This window comes from Notechis scutatus, chromosome Z (genome assembly GCF_049901735.1).
Source record: "Notechis scutatus isolate UNSWTSFEM ecotype Mainland chromosome Z, rNotScu1.2, whole genome shotgun sequence".
In the NCBI taxonomy this organism is placed as follows: Eukaryota; Metazoa; Chordata; class Lepidosauria; order Squamata; family Elapidae; genus Notechis; species Notechis scutatus.
The window spans coordinates 1,382,703-1,402,865 of NC_142025.1; the positions used below are offsets into that span (position 1 = coordinate 1,382,703).

The 20,163-nt window shown below is 48.7% G+C and overlaps 1 protein-coding gene across 1 annotated transcript in view; it reads left to right on the forward strand.

Annotated features, from left to right (window-relative positions):
• Positions 1 to 20,163, forward strand: part of LOC113427213 (uncharacterized) — a 142,447-nt gene that overhangs the window by 113,997 nt on the left and 8,287 nt on the right. The window contains 11 exon segments of the mRNA XM_087947292.1: positions 3,275 to 3,384; positions 5,187 to 5,285; positions 5,288 to 5,386; positions 5,474 to 5,537; positions 6,436 to 6,561; positions 9,264 to 9,323; positions 9,420 to 9,712; positions 13,129 to 13,248; positions 15,561 to 15,581; positions 15,583 to 15,654; positions 17,865 to 17,945. Of these exon segments, the coding sequence (XP_087803418.1) occupies positions 3,275 to 3,384; positions 5,187 to 5,285; positions 5,288 to 5,386; positions 5,474 to 5,537; positions 6,436 to 6,561; positions 9,264 to 9,323; positions 9,420 to 9,712; positions 13,129 to 13,248; positions 15,561 to 15,581; positions 15,583 to 15,654; positions 17,865 to 17,945 (1,145 nt within the window).

Consider the following 20,163-nt stretch of genomic DNA (forward strand, 5'->3'; position numbering starts at 1 on the left):
GAGCCTTTTGAACTGGGGATGAACCAGCTGACTGGCTGGCAATGGAGGCTGGCCTGTTGCCGAGAGGCTGCCAAGACAAGATAAATTTTGTGTGTGTGTGTGTGTATGTGTATGAGAGAGAGAGAGAGAGAGAGATGTATCTGTCTCTATATGTTTATCATCTATCTATCTCTATGTCTGTCTGTCTGTCTATCATCTATCATCTCTTTCTCTCAATCTACCATTCATCTATATCAACTCTCTCTCATCTCTTTATCTCTCTCTCTCTCTCTCTCTCTCTCTCTCTCTCTGTTTATCTCTTTATTACCTCTCTACCGTATCTCTCTCTTTTTCTTCCATATCTACCATATCAACCATATCTGTCTAGCTAACTAGCTATCATCCAGCTATCATCTCTCATCTTTCTCAATCTATCACTCTATCTATCACTCTATCTATCTATCACTCTATCTATCTATCACTCTATCTATCTATCTATCTATCTATCTATCACTCTATCACTCTATCTATCTATCTATCTATCTATCTATCTATCTATCTATCTATCTATCTATCTATCTATCTATCTATCTATCTATCTATCTATCTGTTTATCTCTTTATTACCTCTCTACCGTATCTCTCTCTTTTTCTTCCATATCTACCATATCAACCATATCTACTGTCTAGCTAACTAGCTATCATCCAGCTATCATCTCTCATCTTTCTCAATCTATCACTCTATCTATCACTCTATCTATCTATCACTCTATCTATCTATCACTCTATCTATCTATCACTCTATCTATCTACCTACCTACCTACTCTATCTATCTATCTATCTATCTATCTATCTATCTATCTATCTATCTATCTATCTATCTATCTATCTATCTATCTATCTATCTATCTATCTACCTACCTACCGTATTTCCTTCCCATATGTACCGTATCTATCATCTCTCATCTCTCTCTCTCTCAATCTATTGTCTGTCTGTCTATCTCTCTACCTATCAACCTGCCTACCTACAAAGTGTGAACCTTGTTCTTCCTTGGCCTGATGAAAAAGTGTTCTGGAATGGTGGGCCCTAAAGAATCACAGAATGACAGAGTTGGAAGGGACTTCAGAGGTCATCTAGTCCAACCCCCTGCTCAGGCAGGAGACCCTAACAGAACGAGAGCGTCAAAGGAGCCTTGGACATCGTCTGGTCCAGCCCCCTGCTTGAGCAGGCGACCCCATCCCCTTCCGGAAAAAGGGCTTGCTTTGAAAGCAGAGGTGGGCCTGCCTTCCACTGAACCCGGGGCCTTTGGATTGTCTGGCTGCGTCCAGTTCCTTTGAGGGAGGCGAGGAAAAGGGCTTGAGCACCATGTTTGGGAGACTACTGGCTGTCCTGCAGTTACAAGGTTTCAGTTAGTGGCCGTCGGAAGAGACCACGGCACTGGGAAAAAAAGGAACTTAGTGCTGTTCTTCACGCTTACGTCCATTTTTTCACACTTACAATCATGGCCGTCTTTCCCCAGGGTCACTTGATCAAAATTCAGACGCTGGGCAACCGACTCGTGTTTATGACAGTGGCAGCATCCCTGGTGGGAGTGGTGTCACGCGATCCCCTTTTGCAACCTTCATAGGGGAACCAAATTCACTTAACGACTTAACTTCACCATTGTCGGGGTTTGTTTCACCCCTGGGCCCAGAAAAGAGACACAGCTCGCTTAACAACGGTCTCGCTTAGCAAGGGAATGTTTGGGTCTTCGTCGGGGTCATAAGGCGAGTTGAGGAAGGCTCCGTTGCTCTTTTTTATGGACTTCAATTCCCAGAATTCCTCTGCCAGATGAAATGGGGTGAAAGGCCTGGATTATATGTGAAGGTTCAATTAAACCAGGGGTCGGCATCCTGCAGCTCTGGAGCCACATGTGGCTCTTCCGTCCTTCTGCTGCGGCTCCCTGTCACTCAAAGTACGTGTCACAACTGCCAACGTGCAACAACCGCTGGCACTCCGTTTATTTCTCAACCCCCATTAGGTTTTGTGGCTCCCAGTGTTCTCTTTTCTGTGGGAAACTGACCCAGTTGGCTCTTTGAGTGTTGTAAGGTTGCCAACCCCGATGGATTAAACCGATGGGGCTCTGCATGAGAATCTTCCCAACTTCATCTAATTTATTGGCTAAAACTTGTACAGGAATCTTCTGGAGGAGGAGAAGGACAAGGAAGAAGGACTGTGGGGTCCTTGGTGCTCTCTGAGCTGGGTGGCTTTGTTGTAGACGTCTCATGACCCAACTAGGGAACGTCATCAGGGCTAGAAGGGAGTGGGGTTTGCTTTGTATTTATGTATAGTTCCTTTGATGCTGCTCCCTAGTTGGGTCATGAAATGTCTGCAAGGAAACAGCCCTCTTCCTCCTCCTTGGATACCCCTTCTCCCTTCTAGCATAGACGGGGTTGCCTCCTAGGGTCATGGAAGGTCTACACCAGGGGTCTCCAAACTTGACAGCTTTAAGCCTTGTGGACTTCACCTCCCAGAATTCCTCCTCCTCCAGTCTTGTTAGCTCAGGAATTCTGGGAGTTGAAGTCCGCAAGGCTTAAAGCTGTCAAGTTTGAAGACTCTTGGTCTACACCAAGCTGTAGCTGCTGCTGCTCCTCCATCTCCTCCTCCTCCTCCTCCTCCGTCATCTCCTCCTCCTCCTCCTCCTTCCTCCCTCTCCTCCTCCTAATTCTTCTTCTCTTCCTTCTGCTTCTTTTTCTTTCCTCCTCTTTTTCCTTCTTCCTCTTTCACCTTCTTCCTCCTCCTTCTAATTTCCTCCTCCTCCTCCTCCAAATTCTCCTTCCTCTTTTTCCTTTTTTCTAATGGTTCTTCTTCCTCCTCCTCCTCCTTGCACGGATGATGTCACCTATTTTGGTAACGGAAGGTCTGCCCAAGCTTATAGAGCACCAAGGATCCCAGAGTTCCACCCCGAGCTACACGTAGAGTCTCTTCTATCTTTCGGGCAAATATTTGCTGAAGGTGGCTTGTGATTTACAAGCCAACATCTATCAGCTTGTCTCTTAAGCCAGGTTCTGACCTGCACATCATGGAAACAGAAGTCTCGGGGGGGAGCAGATGGGGTGTATAAATTCACCCCCAGAGTTGTTATCCTGGGCTTAGGGAGTGGGAGGTGGCCTCTCCTTCTAAGCTCTTGAGAAACTTTCCAAGTCCACCGCCAACACAACCCTGTGATAGGCACTTTGCGTTCTGTCGTCCTTCAAGCCTTCAAACCCCGTTGCATTGTGACTTGTCAATTCTAACGGCGTTGTCTTTTGTTTTGTGTTGCCAAACCAGAAGAGGTGAAGGCACCTGCTGAGGTTCCGTCAGCAGAAGACACAGCTGCCCTTCCCAGCAAGGCCCTTCCCCCGAGTCCGGAGAAGAAGACCAAGGTGAGATTCCTTCGACGTTTCCTGCTTCAGACATGCTTAATTTTTCCAGCCTGCTGCTTCTAAGCTGTAGCGCTAAGGTCTGTTCTCTGAGATGATCTTTGAGGAGAAGGTCCTTGCAACCTGTTTGAACGGCGGCGGTCGCAACCTTAGTCACTCGAAGGGGTCCACTCTAGCTGGGGGACTCCAGGGAGTTGAAGTCCATACATCTTCAAGCTGTCCAAGGTTGAAAAACACTTCTAGAAGTTCATGGCTTTCAGGTGGACCATCCATAACTTGATAGCTAGAACATGGATGGACCTTTGGAAATATATGGACCAAGTCTATAGGTGGTCCGTCCCTCTGTCATAAATCACATTCTCCAACCAAAGCGCTTTCATGGACTGTATGGTGCTTTCTACAGCCCGTGAAAGTGCTTTGGTTGGAGAATGTGATTTATGACACATCCTGGGAGGAGGAGGGGAGAAACAGAGTCATAGGAGGGCAGTAAATTACGTAGAGCCAACTGTGCTTGGGAAAAGGGCCGACGTGTTGCTGCTTATTAATAATTAGATTTCTTTTGAAACTTGGCTCGAGGATCATGAATTAATTAGGGCATCTGTCGGAACCCTGACACTGCTATAAGTTCCTGGCTTTTTAGGTGGGCATCTGTAACATGGTAGCTCGAACATGTATGGACCTTTGGAGATGTATGGAGCGAGTCCATATTTGGTCCACCCCTCTTCATCTCCTTTAAAGATGGATGGATCCATTGCCAAAGTTGAGAAAACCTATTAAGTTGATAACGGTTTTTAGGTGGGCGTCCATAACTTTGGCAGCTTGATCATGTATGGGCTATGAAGGGATCTTTGGGAGATGAGGGGGCCAAGTCCATATTTGGTTCATCCATCTTCATCTCCATGAAAGATGTCGGGGCCAACTTGCCAAGGTGGAGAAGAGGTGCTTCAGGTTCTTCTGTGGCACTGATGATGTTCCCTAGTTGGGTCATGAAACACCTGCGAGAAAACACCCAGCTCAGAGAGCACCAAGGACCCCACACTCCTCCTCCTCCTCCTCTGAACCCCCTTCCCTTCTTACACAATCTTCGACCTCCAGGAGTGACCTTCAAAAACATCAGCAACCAGATCTCTGCCCTGGCTGCTGGGTGGGCTGGACTATGGCGAGGGGGCTGTTTTCGCCCTCCCTGGGTTCCGGACCCTTTCCTCGAACCTCAGGGAAGGCAAAAATGGCCTCTCCCAGGCTCCGGAGGCCGGAAATGGACCCATTTCTTGCCTTCCGGAGCATCTGGGAGCCCCATTTTTCACCTTTCCTGAGACTCCAGGTGGGCCCTACATCCATGCAGGCCTTACAGGGTGGGGTGGGGTGGGACCAGCCAGGGTGGGATTGGCCGGTTCTCCCGAATCAGCCATAAAACTAGCAACGGGCTCGTCCAAACCGGGAGAATCGCCTAGCAGCCCACCCCTGTTGACCTCCATCCTGCAAAAGCTCCAAGAAAGACAATTTTGCCAATTTTACACTTTTCCGTTTCACCTCAGAGAACAGAATCACGCCATCCTTATTTTAATTCTGAATTGATTTGAGTTGCACCTGTTTTTTTTTTTTTTTTTTTGGTTTGTTTGTTTGATTTGCCTATGTTCGGACTTTCATTTACAACACCCGGCTTTTCTGTTTGTTTGTTTGTTTGTTTGTTCGTTTTGTTCCGTCTCTCTCCGTCCCCCCGTCCCCCTCTCTCTCTTTCTCTCTCTCTTTCTCTGTATCGCCTCTTTGTTTACCGTTCGGCTCACGGGCAATGTTTCCACGTCAAGCCTTTGGCCAGCGCCAGGGCTAAACCCGCCACAGCGAAAGCCAAGCCCGGGACGGCGGGTGCTCCCCCCGCCAAGCAGTGGGCTTCGGCCACGCCGGCCCAAGCAAAAAGCCCCCCTCGGCGGCAGCGACCACATCCAAACGCCTGTCGACCAGTGTCGCGCAACCCTCCAGCTTAACCCCCCGAGAGGCTAAACCGAAGGTAAGCAAACTAGGACGCCGTCTGAAAAGTGTGGCGATTTTTCCGAGGTGGTGACCGTGCCACAAACAGGGTTTTCCCCTTCGTAAGACAGTCTGGACGCTGGTCGTGGTAGGTACAAAACACCTCCAGGGTCTCGGCAAAGAGGTGCTGGGTAGGGAAGGGGACGATAAGAGAGGGCCGAGCTCACTGCTATATAACTGGTGGAGAGAGAAAAAGAGACCCCCCCCCTAGTTTCTGAGCCGGTAAAGGAGGTGGTTTGAATACCACGTGCAAACGATCTTGGGAAACTCGATAAAGAGATGGTGGTTAGGCAGGGGTGGGCTTCAAAAAAGCCAGTTGTTGCAACTACCGGTTCAGCGAACCAGATGTAAAATTAGCAACCGGTTGGGCAAACTGGTGCGAACCGGTAGCCACCCACCCCTGTGGCTAGGGAAGGAGCAGATAAGAGATGGCCAAGTCCACCACTGTGCAACGGGTGGAGAAAAAAGTTATTGATCTCCCTAGTTTCTGAGGCTGTACAGACGACGGCTTTAACAGTAGGTTTCCTCTTTGAGCAGGGGGTTGGATTAAAGGTACCTTGGGGGTCCAGTTCTGTTATTGTAGTATCCTGATATGTGAGGAAGACCTTGGGAGACGGAGCGAAGAGATGCTGTTTAGTGTATAATGAACGGAGGAAGAAATTTAGGAGGGATTCTCCCTGGTATCTCAGACGACAAAGAAGATGGATATAATATTATAGAGAAAAGAGCAAGAAGATGCTGCTTAAGGAACCGCCCAGATTAGAGGCGGCAGAGACCACAGCTGGGTAACAGGGGGAGGAATACACTCCAAAGAGATTCTTTCTCATTTCTGAGGCAGTAAAGAAGACAGTGTTCGTAGTAGGTTTCCTCCTGGGTTGGACTAGGTGACCTCAAAGGGTCTCTTCCAACTGTACCTGGGGGGGGAGGAAGCTTCTCAACCCGAAGGAACTTCTGGAAAGACACGTGAGAGACGCTCCTCATTCTGACGGGATTCCTTCTCCTCCTGACCAGGCGACCGACGTTAAGAAGGCCCCCCTTTCCAAGCCAAGTGCAAAGCCCCCCTTGCCCGCTGCCAGGAGTTCGGGGGGGCAGCCACCAGGGGGACGTCGCCCAGCCCGAGGACTGCGGCTGGCTTGTCACCAAAGAAGCCCTCCGGTGAGTCGTCCCGGGGAGGCTGGGAAAGGCTGAGGGGAGGGGCGTCTGTGGGTGAGGGGAGGGAGTTGGGGCCGCCTCTCAACCGGACATCGGAAGTGGAAGGAACTGCGTGGAGCGTTTGGGTTGGTCACTGGGTGCCCAGGAGTGTCCAACCCAACTTGGGAATAGGGTTAGAGGTAGAATGGAGTTGCAAAGAAAGGCCCTCCCTCCCTTCCTTCCCTCCCTCCCTCCCTCCCTCCATCCATCATCATCCATTTCCCTCCCTCCTTCCCTCCCTCCATCCATCCATCATCATCCATTTCCCTCCCTCCTTCCCTCCCTCCCTTCCTTCCCCTCCTTCCTTCCTTCCTCCCTCCATCCATCCATCATCATCCATTTCCCTCCCTCCCTCCCTCCCTTCCTTCCATCCTTCCTTCCAGCCTCATCTATCTCCTTCCCTCCTCCCCACCCTTCCATCCATCCACCCATCCATCATCCTCCATTTCCTCCCTCCCTCCCTCCCTTCCTTCCTTCCACCCTCATCTATCTCCTTCCTCCTTCCATCCATCCACTCATCCATCATCATCCATTTCCCTCCCTCCCTCCCTTCCTTTCATCCTTCCTTCCAGCCTCATCTATCCCCTCCCTTCCATCCATCCATCCATCCATCCATCATCATCCATTTCGCTCCCTCCGTCCCTTCCTCTCTTCCATTCATCCTCATCTATCTCCTTCCCTCCTCCCTCCCTTCCATCCATCCACCCATCCATCATCATCCATTTCCCTCCCTCCTCCCTTCCTTCCATCCTTCCTTCCAGCCTCATCTATCTCCTTCCCTCCCTTCCATCCATCCACTCATCCATCATCATCCATTTCCTCCCTCCCTTCCTTCGTTCCATCCTTCCTTCCACCCTCATCTATCTCCTTCCCTCCCTTCCATCCATCCACCCATCCATCATCATCCATTTCGCTCCCTCCGTCCCTTCCTCCCTTCCATTCATCCTCATCTATCTCCTTCCTCCTCCCCTCCCTTCCATCCATCCACCCATCCATCATCATCCATTTCCCTCCCTCCTTCCCTCCCTCCCTTCCATCCATCCATCCACCCATCCATCATCATCCATTTCCCTCCCTCCCTTCCTCCTCCCTTCCTTCCATCCATCCTCATCTATCTCCTTCCCTCCTCCCCTCCCTTCCATCCATCCACCCATCCATCATCATCCATTTCCCTCCCTCCTCCCTTCCATCCATCCACCCATCCATCATCTCCTCCATTTCCCTCCTCCCTTCCTTCCTTCCTTCCATCCATCCTCATCTATTTCCTTCCTCCTCCCTCTCTCTTCCATCCATCCACCCATCCATCATCATCCATTTCCCTCCTCACTCCCTCCCTCCCTCCCTCCTTCCATCCATCCACCCATCCATCATCCTCCATTTCCCTCCCTCCTCCCTCCCTCCTCCTTCCTTCCTTCCATCCATCCTCATCTATCTCCTTCCTCCTCCCTCCCTTCCATCCATCCACCCATCCATCATCCTCCATTTCCTCCCTCCTTCCTTCCTTCCATCCATCCTCATCTATCTCCTTCCCTCCTCCCTCCCTTCCATCCATCCACCCATCCATCATCATCCATTTCCTCCCTCCCTCCTCCTCCCTTCCTCTCTTCCATCCATCCTTATCTATCTCCTTCCCTCCCTCCACTCCCTTCCATCCATCCACCCATCCATCATCATCCATTTCCCTCCCTCCCTCCCTCCCTCCCTTCCATCCATCCACCCATCCATCATCCTCCATTTCCCTCCCTCCCTTCCTTCCTTCCATCCATCCTCATCTATCTCCTTCCTCCTCCTCCCTTCCATCCATCCACCCATCCATCATCATCCATTTCCCTCCTCCCTCCCTTCCTTCCTTCCATCCATCCTCATCTATCTCCTTCCCTCCTCCTCTCCTTCCATCCATCCACCCATCCATCATCATCCATTTCCTCCCTCCCTCCCTCCCTTCCTTCCTTCCATCCATCCTCATCTATCTCCTTCCCTCCTCCACTCCCTTCCATCCATCCACCCATCCATCATCATCCATTTCCCTCCCTCCTTCCATCCATCCATCCATCATCTACTTCTCTCCTTCCCTCCCTTCCATCCATCCTCGTCCATCTCCTCTCTCCTTCTCTTCCTTCCTTCCTTCCTTCCTGCTTCCCCTGTCTGAGTTAGCAGTTCCTTAATTAGGGTATTGGCAGGGCAAACCACTAGAATATAAACACATTGCAATTCCCCCTTTTAGCACTGATGACATAATCTAGTTGGGTCACGAAGTGTCTGCAACAAAACCACCAAGCTCGGGGCACTAAGGACCCCACAGTCCTCCTCCTCCCTCTTCCCCTCTCCTCCCTCTTCCTCCTCTCCTCAAACCTCCGCTCCCTTCTAGCACTGGTGACATTCCCTAGTTTGGTCATGAGACGTCTGCACCAAAACCATGCAGCTCAGAGAATTCAGCCCTGAGCTAGAGATCATTCTCTTTTGTCGGTTTCTAAGAGTGAAACCGAGGGATGTAGGTTAACAAAGGGCATGAATCTGCCTTGCCGGGTTGTCGTTGCGGGGAAAATAGGCAGAGGTAGGTTTGTCGAATATGTTTGTTGCTCTGAGTTCTTCATTTTAAAATAACAACAACAACAACAACAGTAGGATGGAAATCAACCAACGTTTGTCTCTCTTGCGTTGTGCAGCCATCAAGACAGAAGTGAAAGCCGCTGAGGTGAAGAAGATGCCAGCAAAGACATCAACAGGTAATCACCCTCTCTGTTCCGTTCCTCCAGTGTCCTCCTTTCTCAATGGGACGTCGTTGTCTTCCTCACCCTCCTCTTCCGCTTCCCTCCTTGTAGCCGAGTCGGTCCGTCCCAAGAGTGCACCTGTGTCGACAACCGCTTTCCCCTCATCGTTTGGAGGTCCGTCCGTCCGTCCCAAGGTGAAACCCGTGGCTTCCAAGCTTCCTGGAACGGCTGGTATCACGGCCGAAGCCAAGAAGCCGCCATTGGCGTCCAAAGCTCTGCCCAATAGCAGCCTGGTTTCCAAGCCTCCCCGACCTTCCATTAGCATCTCCGTTCCGGATCTGAAGAACATCCGCTCCAAGATTGGTTCCACGGATAACATCAAATATCAGCCAGGTGGAGGAAAGGTGAGTCGTTGCCCCAGGACAGGGGTATCAAACTCGATTTCATTCAGGGGCCACTCTAGGGTTGTGTTTGACCTTGTGGCATGGGTAGTGTGGCCAAGTGGGGTAGCCAGCTGGACATCACTCATCGAGGCTCTGTTTTCGGCTACGACGGCATCCTGGGGACCCTCTGTCAGTGAAAACAGTGCTCCGGGAGGCTGTGTATGGCCTATCTGGGCTCCGTTTTCAGCCGCCACAGACTCCAGCAAAAAACGGAGACTGGGCGGACTGTGCGTGGCCACCCCGTGCTCTGTTTCCACCTGTCAGAGGGTTGCAGGAGACCGTCGCAACTGAAAATGGAGCCGGGGGTGGTGGTGGTGGGGGGTGGGCGTGGCCATCCTGAGCTCTGTTTTCATTGGGAGAAGCTCTGCGGGCTGATCCTTCGCTGTTCCTAGGGCGGGTCAGATCTAAGTTCCCCATTGACCGGATCCTTGAGTTTGACACCCCTGTCCTAGGAGACCACCGTCGATCTGAAGAAATCCAGACGTGGCTCCTCAACCTGGGAAGCTTTTTAGAGATGCTGCCATCCTGGTTTGGAAGAACGGAGGGCAGGAGATTAGTCAGTTGGTCATGTGGAGAGAGAGGGAGAGACCGTTGGAGTATGGTTGGCTCAGGTCTAATGGAACCGTATCTTTGCGGTTGAGATACCATCGTCCCAAGGAGAAGAACCTCAACTTCCTAGCACCTAGTGTGTCTTGGATGGAAGTCCGCTGGGAATGGGACGTGCTTTTGAACCTTCTCTATCTTGGTCAAAAGGTTGGGAAAATCCTGGTGGACTCCAGAAACATGTCCACGGAGCTTCCCTGCCGTGATAGGGAAATTGCTGGGAGACAGTGGTGGGATGCTTCCGGTTCACACCGGTTCTAAAGAACCGGTAGCGCCGGTGAGCAATTGCACCCGTCCACCTACCCCAGCTCTATACTGACCTCTTTATTTCCAGCCGATTACTTGCAGCAGAAGGTGAGTTGCAAACGCTGCGCGTGCAAAGCACACATGCACACACAAAGCACACACTGACACTGAACCGGTAGGAAAAAATTTTTAAACCCACTGCTGGTGGACACCTAGAAATATCTCTTCAACCTTCCTGGGTTGCTTTCGTTTGGGGGGGAAATGCGAGCTCATACAATGCAAGCCAACCTGATTTCCTAAACCTTAGTTTGGTCTCACGTTCCTTGAGTTTGAATGAGTTTCAGAAGTAACCCCGGAAACCAGTTGTGGTCATCGAGGAGGTCTTCATACCTTCTTGTTGATACCTCACTGGTGTTTAGTTTTAAAGGCAACCCAAAGTATCCAAACCTTTGGATCCCCTCGATAGCCAGATGTTGACTTCAAGCCTTCCTGGTTTTGTCACGTGGGTTGAAAGAATGGAATTTCCTCCGCCTTCCCTCCGTCTTGTAACAGGTTGGCTGAGCGAGCGAATGCTATGGGTGGAACAGTGCATTAGTGCAAATTATCAACAAGAAAACAGGGCAGATGTATTGCTGTTTGCAGAAGTGGCCTGTAATAATGCAGTACGCAGCAGCACTGGCTCGACTCCTTTCCAAATCACTACCGGCATGGGCTTTGTCCCCGTGCGTGAATTACCTAGAGAACCCCTCCCCCAACATCCGTGTCCTTAACAGATTGGGTGGAATAATCTGGGACGATAGAAGGGAATACCGGCAGCTTGGGATTGAACGGTGAAATCCTTAGTGCTCTCTGAACTGAGTGGGTTTCCTTGCAGATGACCCAACTAGATTATGTCCTCAGGACTAGAAAGAAGTGGGATTTGTGGAAAGGAGGAAGAGGAGAAGGGCTGCGGCAGTGGTGGTATTCTACCGGTTCGGCCCGGTTCAGTCGAACTGGTAGCTCCAAGGATCATCTGTGAGCGGACCGGGTCGCTCCGACCATCAGCTGCTGCACCGGCTCTATTCTGACATCTGCTTTTCAGCCTCAGCTGTTCTGCGCAGCACAGCCAACTGCTGCTTTGCATGCACCCGCAGAGCATGCGCTCAGACCAAACCGGTAGGAAAAAGTTTTGAAAACCACCCCCGGATTGTGGAATCCTTGGTGCTCTCTGGGCTTGTTTTTTTCTTCTGACAGACATTTCATTACCAAACTAGGTAACATCATCAGTGCTAGAAGGGATTGGGCGGTCCTTTCTCTTTATATACAATTCCTTCTAGTACTGATAATGTTACCTAGTTGGGTCACGAAACGTCTTCAAGAAAACCACCAAGCTCAGAGAGCACAAAGGAATACCACAGTTGTCATCTTCCTCCTCTTCTTTCTTCTCCTGCTTTTCCTCCTCTTCCTCCTCCTCCCTCCTCCTCCTGCTTTTCCTCCTCCTCTTCTTCCTTCTCCTTTTCCTCCTCCTCTTCCTTTTCCTCCTTCTCCTCCTTTTCCTCCTCCTCCTGTTCCTCTTCCTCTTCTTCCTCCTCCTCCTCCTCCTCCTCCTCCTGCTTTTCCTCCTCCTCTCTCCTCCTCCCTCCCCCTCCTCTCTACAAATCCCAGTTCTTTGTAGCACTGATGACACGACTTAGTTGGGTCACAAAACGTCTGCAAGGAAAGCCATCGAGCTCAAAGAGATGCAAGGATTACACAATTTGGAGACCGTTAGAAAAGTTCATTGCAATGATGATGCACTAACATTATTTTTCAAAGTTCAGCCACTTGAAGATGTGCGGACTTCGACTCCAGAATCCCCCCAGCCAGTGTGCATTCTGGGAGTTGAAGTCCACAACATCTTCCAGTGGCTGAAAGATACAGCTCTAAATTCTTTCCCCCTTTTGAAAACTGCGACTAATAATAATAATACGGTAATAATAATAATTAACAACCAATGATACCCCATCGTAAATTTTTGGAAGCCTGTCTCTCCTCCTTCCCAGTCATTTACACCAGGTTTACATCAATGTATCCAATCTACGCTGAGCTTTCTTTCATCTAGAGCAGGTTTTGTTCTTATTGTGTCCAAGTCAGTTTCACCTGCAGAGAATCTCGAAATTGGCGTGAGAAAAAAATAAAATAATAATCTGGAAAAAAATGAAAATGCAGGTACTCCTCAACGTATGACCACCATCTCTGTTGCTAAGCGAGACACATGGTGTCCCAATTTATAACCTTCCTTGTCCCCCGTTATGCCAGATTTACTTAACGGCCGTGTGACTCACTTAACAACTGCCAGGGATTCACTTCAAAACCGCGGCCGAAAGGTTGTGACGTGGAATACCCTTCCTGTTGCCTCCCTTTGTGACAGAAATAGTCCCCATGTGGTCATAAGTCCGAGGACCCCCTGCGATCTTTGCCGTTGCTCAAGCAGCCCGTTGGCGACCGCGACAGGACGTTGTTTTGCCATTCTGATTATATGAAAACTCCTAACTTTATCTCCATTTTAGGCCAAAATAGAGAAAAAGTTCACCATGGCTACCCGAAACTCCGAACCCAGCTTATCCAAAACCACTCCCAATACATCCATTCTTTCTAAAGAGGGGCTTGCAAAGTCACCCAACGGGAAAGTGAGTCCTGTTTTCGACTTCCAATGCTTTGGGAGAGGAGAGAGCACGCCTCCCCTCCTGGATTTTCTTCTCCTGGTAGTCCTCGGCTTACGACTGTTCCCTGAATGACCATCCGAAAGTTCCAGCAGCGCCGAATTAAAAAGAGTCACTTGCCATTGTTTTTTTTTAATCTCCCTGGTCACCTGTTTCAAATTGCAATGCCAGGCAACTGGCGTGTACTGCTGACGGTTGCAGCATCCTGGGAATGGCGACGTCCTGAGGGGCTTCACGTGATCCCCTCGCGACCTTCCAACCAGCAACATCCGTCGGGAAGCCCAATTCCCTTAACAACCATGCGACTCATTTCATAACGGTTGGTTTAGCGGCAATGGCAAGAGAAGCCGTCGAGCGGGTGGGACCAAAACTCCCTCAGCCGGCCTCTCACTTAGCGATGGGAATTGTGGTCATAAGTCGAGGACCACCTGTATTTTTTTTTTTCTTCATGTTTTTCTTCTTCTTACTCTCCTGTTTGGGTCACTTTTTCTTCCTCTCTGACTTGAGTTCACCTCGGGGCTTTTTGGGGGCTTTCTGCTCCTGCACGACGCTTTTCAGAGGGGGCAGCATTGCCAGGAAGCATGGGGCTTGGAGTAGAGGTCTTGTGGTCAACTTAGGGAAGGAGGTGAGGGGCTGGGAGTCTCATCCAGAAAAAAAGAGGAAAGAGATTTTTGTCCTTCTGGACGAAGCGCCCCTTAAGATGTTCCCACTTAGCTTCCGATGTAATCGTCACGCTTGTTCGTCACATCATTTATTAAGTGCAAAAAATATCCAGTTATGAGTTCAGGGTCCTTCAATCTCGGCCTGCAGGAAGATGGTGGGAGGGGGACTACAACTCCCAGAGTTCCCCAGACAGAATGTCCAGGACTTAAATCAAGGAGCATCAAGCAAGGTCTATCCGATGCCTGTTGGATTCAAGGGAGCCCAAAAGGCATTCGACAACACAGAGTGGCAAGTGTGAGTTAGTCCTTTAAACGAAAGATTATAGATATAGATATAATATAGATTTTGAGGAGGTGGCCAGCTTCAGAAATCCGCCCAGATCCCTTTAGCAGGAGAGTCGATTCCTTTGACAAGGATTTCTCAAGGATCCCCCCTCCCTTGGCGGGGGAGGGGGGAGGGGATAGGCCCTTTATCCAGAGCCCTTTTGAGGAGGGGGAGGGCACCTGGAGTGAGCTGCTTTGCACAACGTGCTGCTTTTAACCAGTCCCCTTCCTTTCCTTCACTGAGTCCCTGACTCCTTCATTTTTTTCTATTTTCCTTCTCCTCCTGGTTTCCTTCACTGAGTCCCTGGCTCCTTTTTTCTCCTCCTTCCTTTGTCTTCTCTTTCTCTTCCTCCGCCTTTCCTTTGCTGGATCTGTGGCTCCATTTTTTTCTTCTTTTTTTTCCTCCTCCTCTTTTCCCACTTCATTTTTTCCTCTTCCTTCCTGTCTCCTTTTCCTTCTCTCCTTCCTCTGTCTCCTCCACCTCTTCCCTGTCCACGGTTGGTCCTTCCTAACCCTTGGAGTCATTTGGATGGCGTGGCTAACACTCGCTTGCACTCATGTCTTCTTGTGCGTCTGTCCTTCCATCTGGCGTGTGGCTCCCAGAGAGACAGAGACAGAGAGAGACAGACACAGATAGACACACAGAGAGAAACAGAGACAGAGAGGGAGAAAGAGAGAGGGAAGGAGGGAGGGAGAGAAAGAGAGACAGATAGACACAGAGAGAGAAACAGAGACAGAGAGGGAGAAAGAGAGACAGATAGACACACAGAGAGAAACAGAGACAGAGAGGGAGAAAGAGAGAGGGAAGGAGGGAGGGAGAGAAAGAGAGACAGATAGACACACAGAGAGAAACAGAGACAGAGAGGGAGAAAGAGAGACAGATAGACACAGAGAGAGAAACAGAGACAGAGAGGGAGAAAGAGAGGGAAGGAGGGAGGGAGAGAAAGAGAGAGAAACACAGAAAGAGAGACAGAAAAAAGAGAGAGAAAGAGAAAAACAGAAAGAGGGAGAGAAGGGGAGGGAAAGAGAAACAGACAGACTCAGAAAGAGAGAGAGAAAAGAGAGAAAAGAAACAGGGAGAGAAGGAGAGGGAAAGAGAAAGAAATGGAGAGCAAGGGAGAGAGAGCGGGAAGGAGAGAGACAGAAAGAGAGACAGAAAAAGAGAAAGGGAAGGAGAGAGAGACAGAAAGGGGAGACAGAAATAGAAAGAGAGAGAGAGAGAAAGAGAGAGAGAGAAACCTAACCAGTCCTTTTCCCTTTGTGTCCTTCTCTCCATCTCTGTTGACATTCCAGGTCCAGATACTCTCCAAAAAAAGCGAACTACAGCCACATCCAGTCCAAATGTGGATCCAAGGACAATATTAAGCATGTCCCTGGAGGTGGAAATGTAAGTACACCAGAACATGAGAGCCGTTGTTGTCGTCTTCTTCCTCCTAACTAACTCTTCTTCTTCCTCCTCCTCCTCTTCTTCCGTGTGCTCATATTCGACTCTGGAGTTGTCCTACCTGTGTATGTATATCTCTGTGTGTGCGTGTTTCTTGGGGGGAGTGGACCTTCCCCCCCACCCAAGCATCTTGGGGGAAGGACTGACGTCTGGATTTGGGAAGGTCCAAGCTGAAAACTTAGGGTTGTTGTTGTTTTTTAAAGAAAGGAGTGAGGCTGCCTGGGAATTGGGTGAAAAAGCAGGTTGGAAAGAGAGAGACGGATAAGGGCAAAGGTGGGATTCAAATAGTTTAACAATCAGTTCTCTGCCCACATGATTTCTTCAAACAACCAGTTCACCAAACGGCTCAGAAAGTTAACAACCGGTTCTCTCAAAGTGGTGTGAACCGGCTGAATCCCACCACTGGATAAGGGAGACGAAGGATAGAGAGATGAATGGATGATAGATGATAGGCATATAGGATGTAGGTAGGTAGGGAGGTGTGTGTGTGTGTGTGAGAGAGAGAGAGAGAGAGAGAGATTGAACAGAGATATGGATGGATGGATAGAAGGTAGATAGATATAATTAGATTAGACAGATTGGATGGATGGATGGATGGATGGATAGATAGATAATAGGTATAGATAGATGGTAGGTAGATAGACAGATAGGGATGGATGGATAGAAGGTAGATAGATATAATTAGATTAGACAGATTGGATGGATGGATGGATGGATAGATAGATAATAGGTATAGATAGATGGTAGGTAGATAGACAGATAGGGATGGATGGATAGAAGGTAGATAGATATAATTAGATTAGACAGATTGGATGGATGGATGGATGGATAGATAGATAATAGGTATAGATAGATGGTAGGTAGATAGACAGATAGGGATGGATGGATAGAAGGTAGATAGATATAATTAGATTAGACAGATAGGGATGGATGGATAGAAGGTAGATAGATGGACGTAGGGTGGATAGTTAGATAGGTAGACAGAGACAGACAGATAATAAGGATAGGTAGGACGAGAGAGATAATAGATAGGTATAGATGATAGAGAGAGAGAGAGAGAGATGAGGGAGGGAGGGAGGGGTGTGTGGATGCAGGGATGATAGTTGATGGATAGAGAGTGATGGATGGATAGATATATAGATAGATATTGTATTAAATATATACAGGCAGAAAGATAAAATGTATGGCTGATGATAGAATGGATAGAGGGATGGATGAGTAGATGACAGACGATGAATGGATAGAGCTAGGGATGGGTGATAAATAGATAAATGATAGAGGGATGGATGAATCGATAGATTATATCTATCTATTTATCTATCTATCTGTCTATCTATCTATCTATCTCACTTCTACACTACCCATCTGACCCAAAGTGTCCTCTGAGAAGTTTCCAATAAGACAGAGAAAGACAAAGGTGGGAAAGCGGTGGTTGGAAAACCGTGAACTTACCCCGGAAAAGAGGAAAGCATACAAAAGAACATCAAGACGGCTCCCGGATTGATTCTCTTTAGCGTAGTTGGGAAGTTGAGTTAGTAGATTTCCCACCAAGTCAGGCTTTCCAAATTCTGACTTTCACCTAAATCCGTGTGAAACTCGGTCCCATTGAAGATGTGTGGAAGTTGACGGCTGGGGACTTCTGGGAGTTAAAAGTCCACCCATCTTCAAGTGACCTCTTTCAAGGTTCGGCGACATCTACCTTCACATTTGGTAGATCACCAAAGGTTCCTCCTTTCTCGGAAACCACGAAGCCTGGAATTTCCACTTTTGACCACCATTCCAGGGGTTGTCGGCTGCTCCCAAACGTTGTCTGTCTAAATGGCTGCTTCTTTGTACTTTTGACAAATTTTGTTCTCCTTTCTTTTCTTTCTAATCTATCTCGAGGACGTCTTCCTCCCCCCTCCGAAAAATCATAAATCATAATTGCCGAGCAGAAATCATAACCCTCATCCAAATCAATTCCAGATTGACGTGCAAAAGCAATTTTCTTGCTTTGAATTGTCTCACTCTAGATCTGTCCTCCTCCAGGAAATTCCTTTGATCTTCTTCCTTTTTCTTCTCCTCCTCCTGCTGTCCTTCCTTCCTTCTCCGTCGTCCACCAATCAGTCTGTCCACCTGCTCAGCTCACAGAGTAAAGTACCTATTGTTTTCAGGTTCAAAATGTCCCCAAGCCAGCATCAGGCAACAAATCCCAGCCATCGACCAACCCCAAGCCCGGCCCGGGCAGTACCAATGTGAGTAGAACCACTAGATTTGGCCAAGTGATTTTGTTTTGATGTTATGGAGTTTCCACCTTTGTCCGGTGTCATAGGACGTTCTTGGCCAAGTGACTTTTGGTGTTATGGAGGTTCTACCTTCTCCCAATGTCATAGAACGTTCTTGGCCAAGTGACTTTTGGTGTTATGGAGGTTCTACCTTCTCCCAATGTCATAGGGCGTTCTTGGCCAAGTGACTTTTGGTGTTATGGAGGTTCTACCTTCTCCCAATGTCATAGGGCGTCCTTGGCCAAGTGACTTTTGGTGTTATGGAGGTTCTACCTTCTCCCAATGTCATAGGACGTCCTTTTGGTGTTATGGAGGTTCTACCTTCTCCCAATGTCATAGGACGTTCTTGGCCAAGTGACTTTTGGTGTTATGGAGGTTCTACCTTCTCCCAATGTCATAGGACGTCCTTGGCCAAGTGACTTTTGGTGTTATGGAGGTTCTACCTTCTCCCAATGTCATAGGACGTTCTTTTGGTGTTATGGAGGTTCTACCTTCTCCCAATGTCATAGGACGTTCTTGGCCAAGTGACTTTGGATGTTATGGAGGTTCTACCTTCTCCCAATGTCATAGGACGTTCTTGGCCAAGTGACTTTTGGTGTTATGGAGGTTCTACCTTCTCCCAATGTCATAGGGCGTTCTTGGCCAAGTGACTTTTGGTGTTATGGAGGTTCTACCTTCTCCCAATGTCATAGGACGTCCTTGGCCAAGTGACTTTTGGTGTTATGGAGGTTCTACCTTCTCCCAATGTCATAGGACGTCCTTTTGGTGTTATGGAGGTTCTACCTTCTCCCAATGTCATAGGGCGTTCTTGGCCAAGTGACTTTTGGTGTTATGGAGGTTCTACCTTCTCCCAATGTCATAGGACGTTCTTGGCCAAGTGACTTTTGGTGTTATGGAGGTTCTACCTTCTCCCAATGTCATAGGACGTTCTTGGCCAAGTGACTTTTGGTGTTATGGAGGTTCTACCTTCTCCCAATGTCATAGGGCGTTCTTGGCCAAGTGACTTTTGGTGTTATGGAGGTTCTACCTTCTCCCAATGTCATAGGACGTCCTTGGCCAAGTGACTTTTGGTGTTATGGAGGTTCTACCTTCTCCCAATGTCATAGGACGTCCTTTTGGTGTTATGGAGGTTCTACCTTCTCCCAATGTCATAGGACGTTCTTGGCCAAGTGACTTTTGGTGTTATGGAGGTTCTACCTTCTCCCAATGTCATAGGACGTCCTTGGCCAAGTGACTTTTGGTGTTATGGAGGTTCTACCTTCTCCCAATGTCATAGGACGTTCTTTTGGTGTTATGGAGGTTCTACCTTCTCCCAATGTCATAGGACGTTCTTGGCCAAGTGACTTTGGATGTTATGGAGGTTCTACCTTCTCCCAATGTCATAGGACGTTCTTGGCCAAGTGACTTTTGGTGTTATGGAGGTTCTACCTTCTCCCAATGTCATAGGACGTCCTTGGCCAAGTGACTTTTGGTGTTATGGAGGTTCTACCTTCTCCCAATGTCATAGGACGTCCTTGGCCAAGTGACTTTTGGTGTTATGGAGGTTCTACCTTCTCCCAATGTCATAGGACGTCCTTGGCCAAGTGACTTTTGGTGTTATGGAGGTTCTACCTTCTCCCAATGTCATAGGGCGTCCTTTTGGTGTTATGGAGGTTCTACCTTCTCCCAATGTCATAGGACGTTCTTGGCCAAGTGACTTTTGGTGTTATGGAGGTTCTACCTTCTCCCACTGTCATAGGACGTCCTTGGCCAAGTGACTTTTAATGTTATGGAGTTTCCACCTTTGTCCAGTGTCATAGGACGTTCTTGGCCAAGTGACTTTTGGTGTTATGGAGGTTCTACCTTCTCCCAATGTCATAGGACGTCCTTGGCCAAGTGACTTTTGGTGTTATGGAGGTACTACCTTCTCCCAATGTCATAGGACATCCTTGGCCAAGTGACTTTTGATGTTATGGAGTTTCCACCTTTGTCCGGTGTCATAGGACGTCCTTGGCCAAGTGACTTTTGATGTTATGGAGGTTCTACCTTCTCCCAATGTCATAGGACGTCCTTGGCCAAGTGACTTTTGGTCTTATGGAGGTTCTACCTTCTCCCAATGTCATAGGACGTCCTTGGCCAAGTGACTTTTGGTGTTATGGAGGTTCTACCTTCTCCCAATGTCATAGGACGTCCTTGGCCAAATGACCTG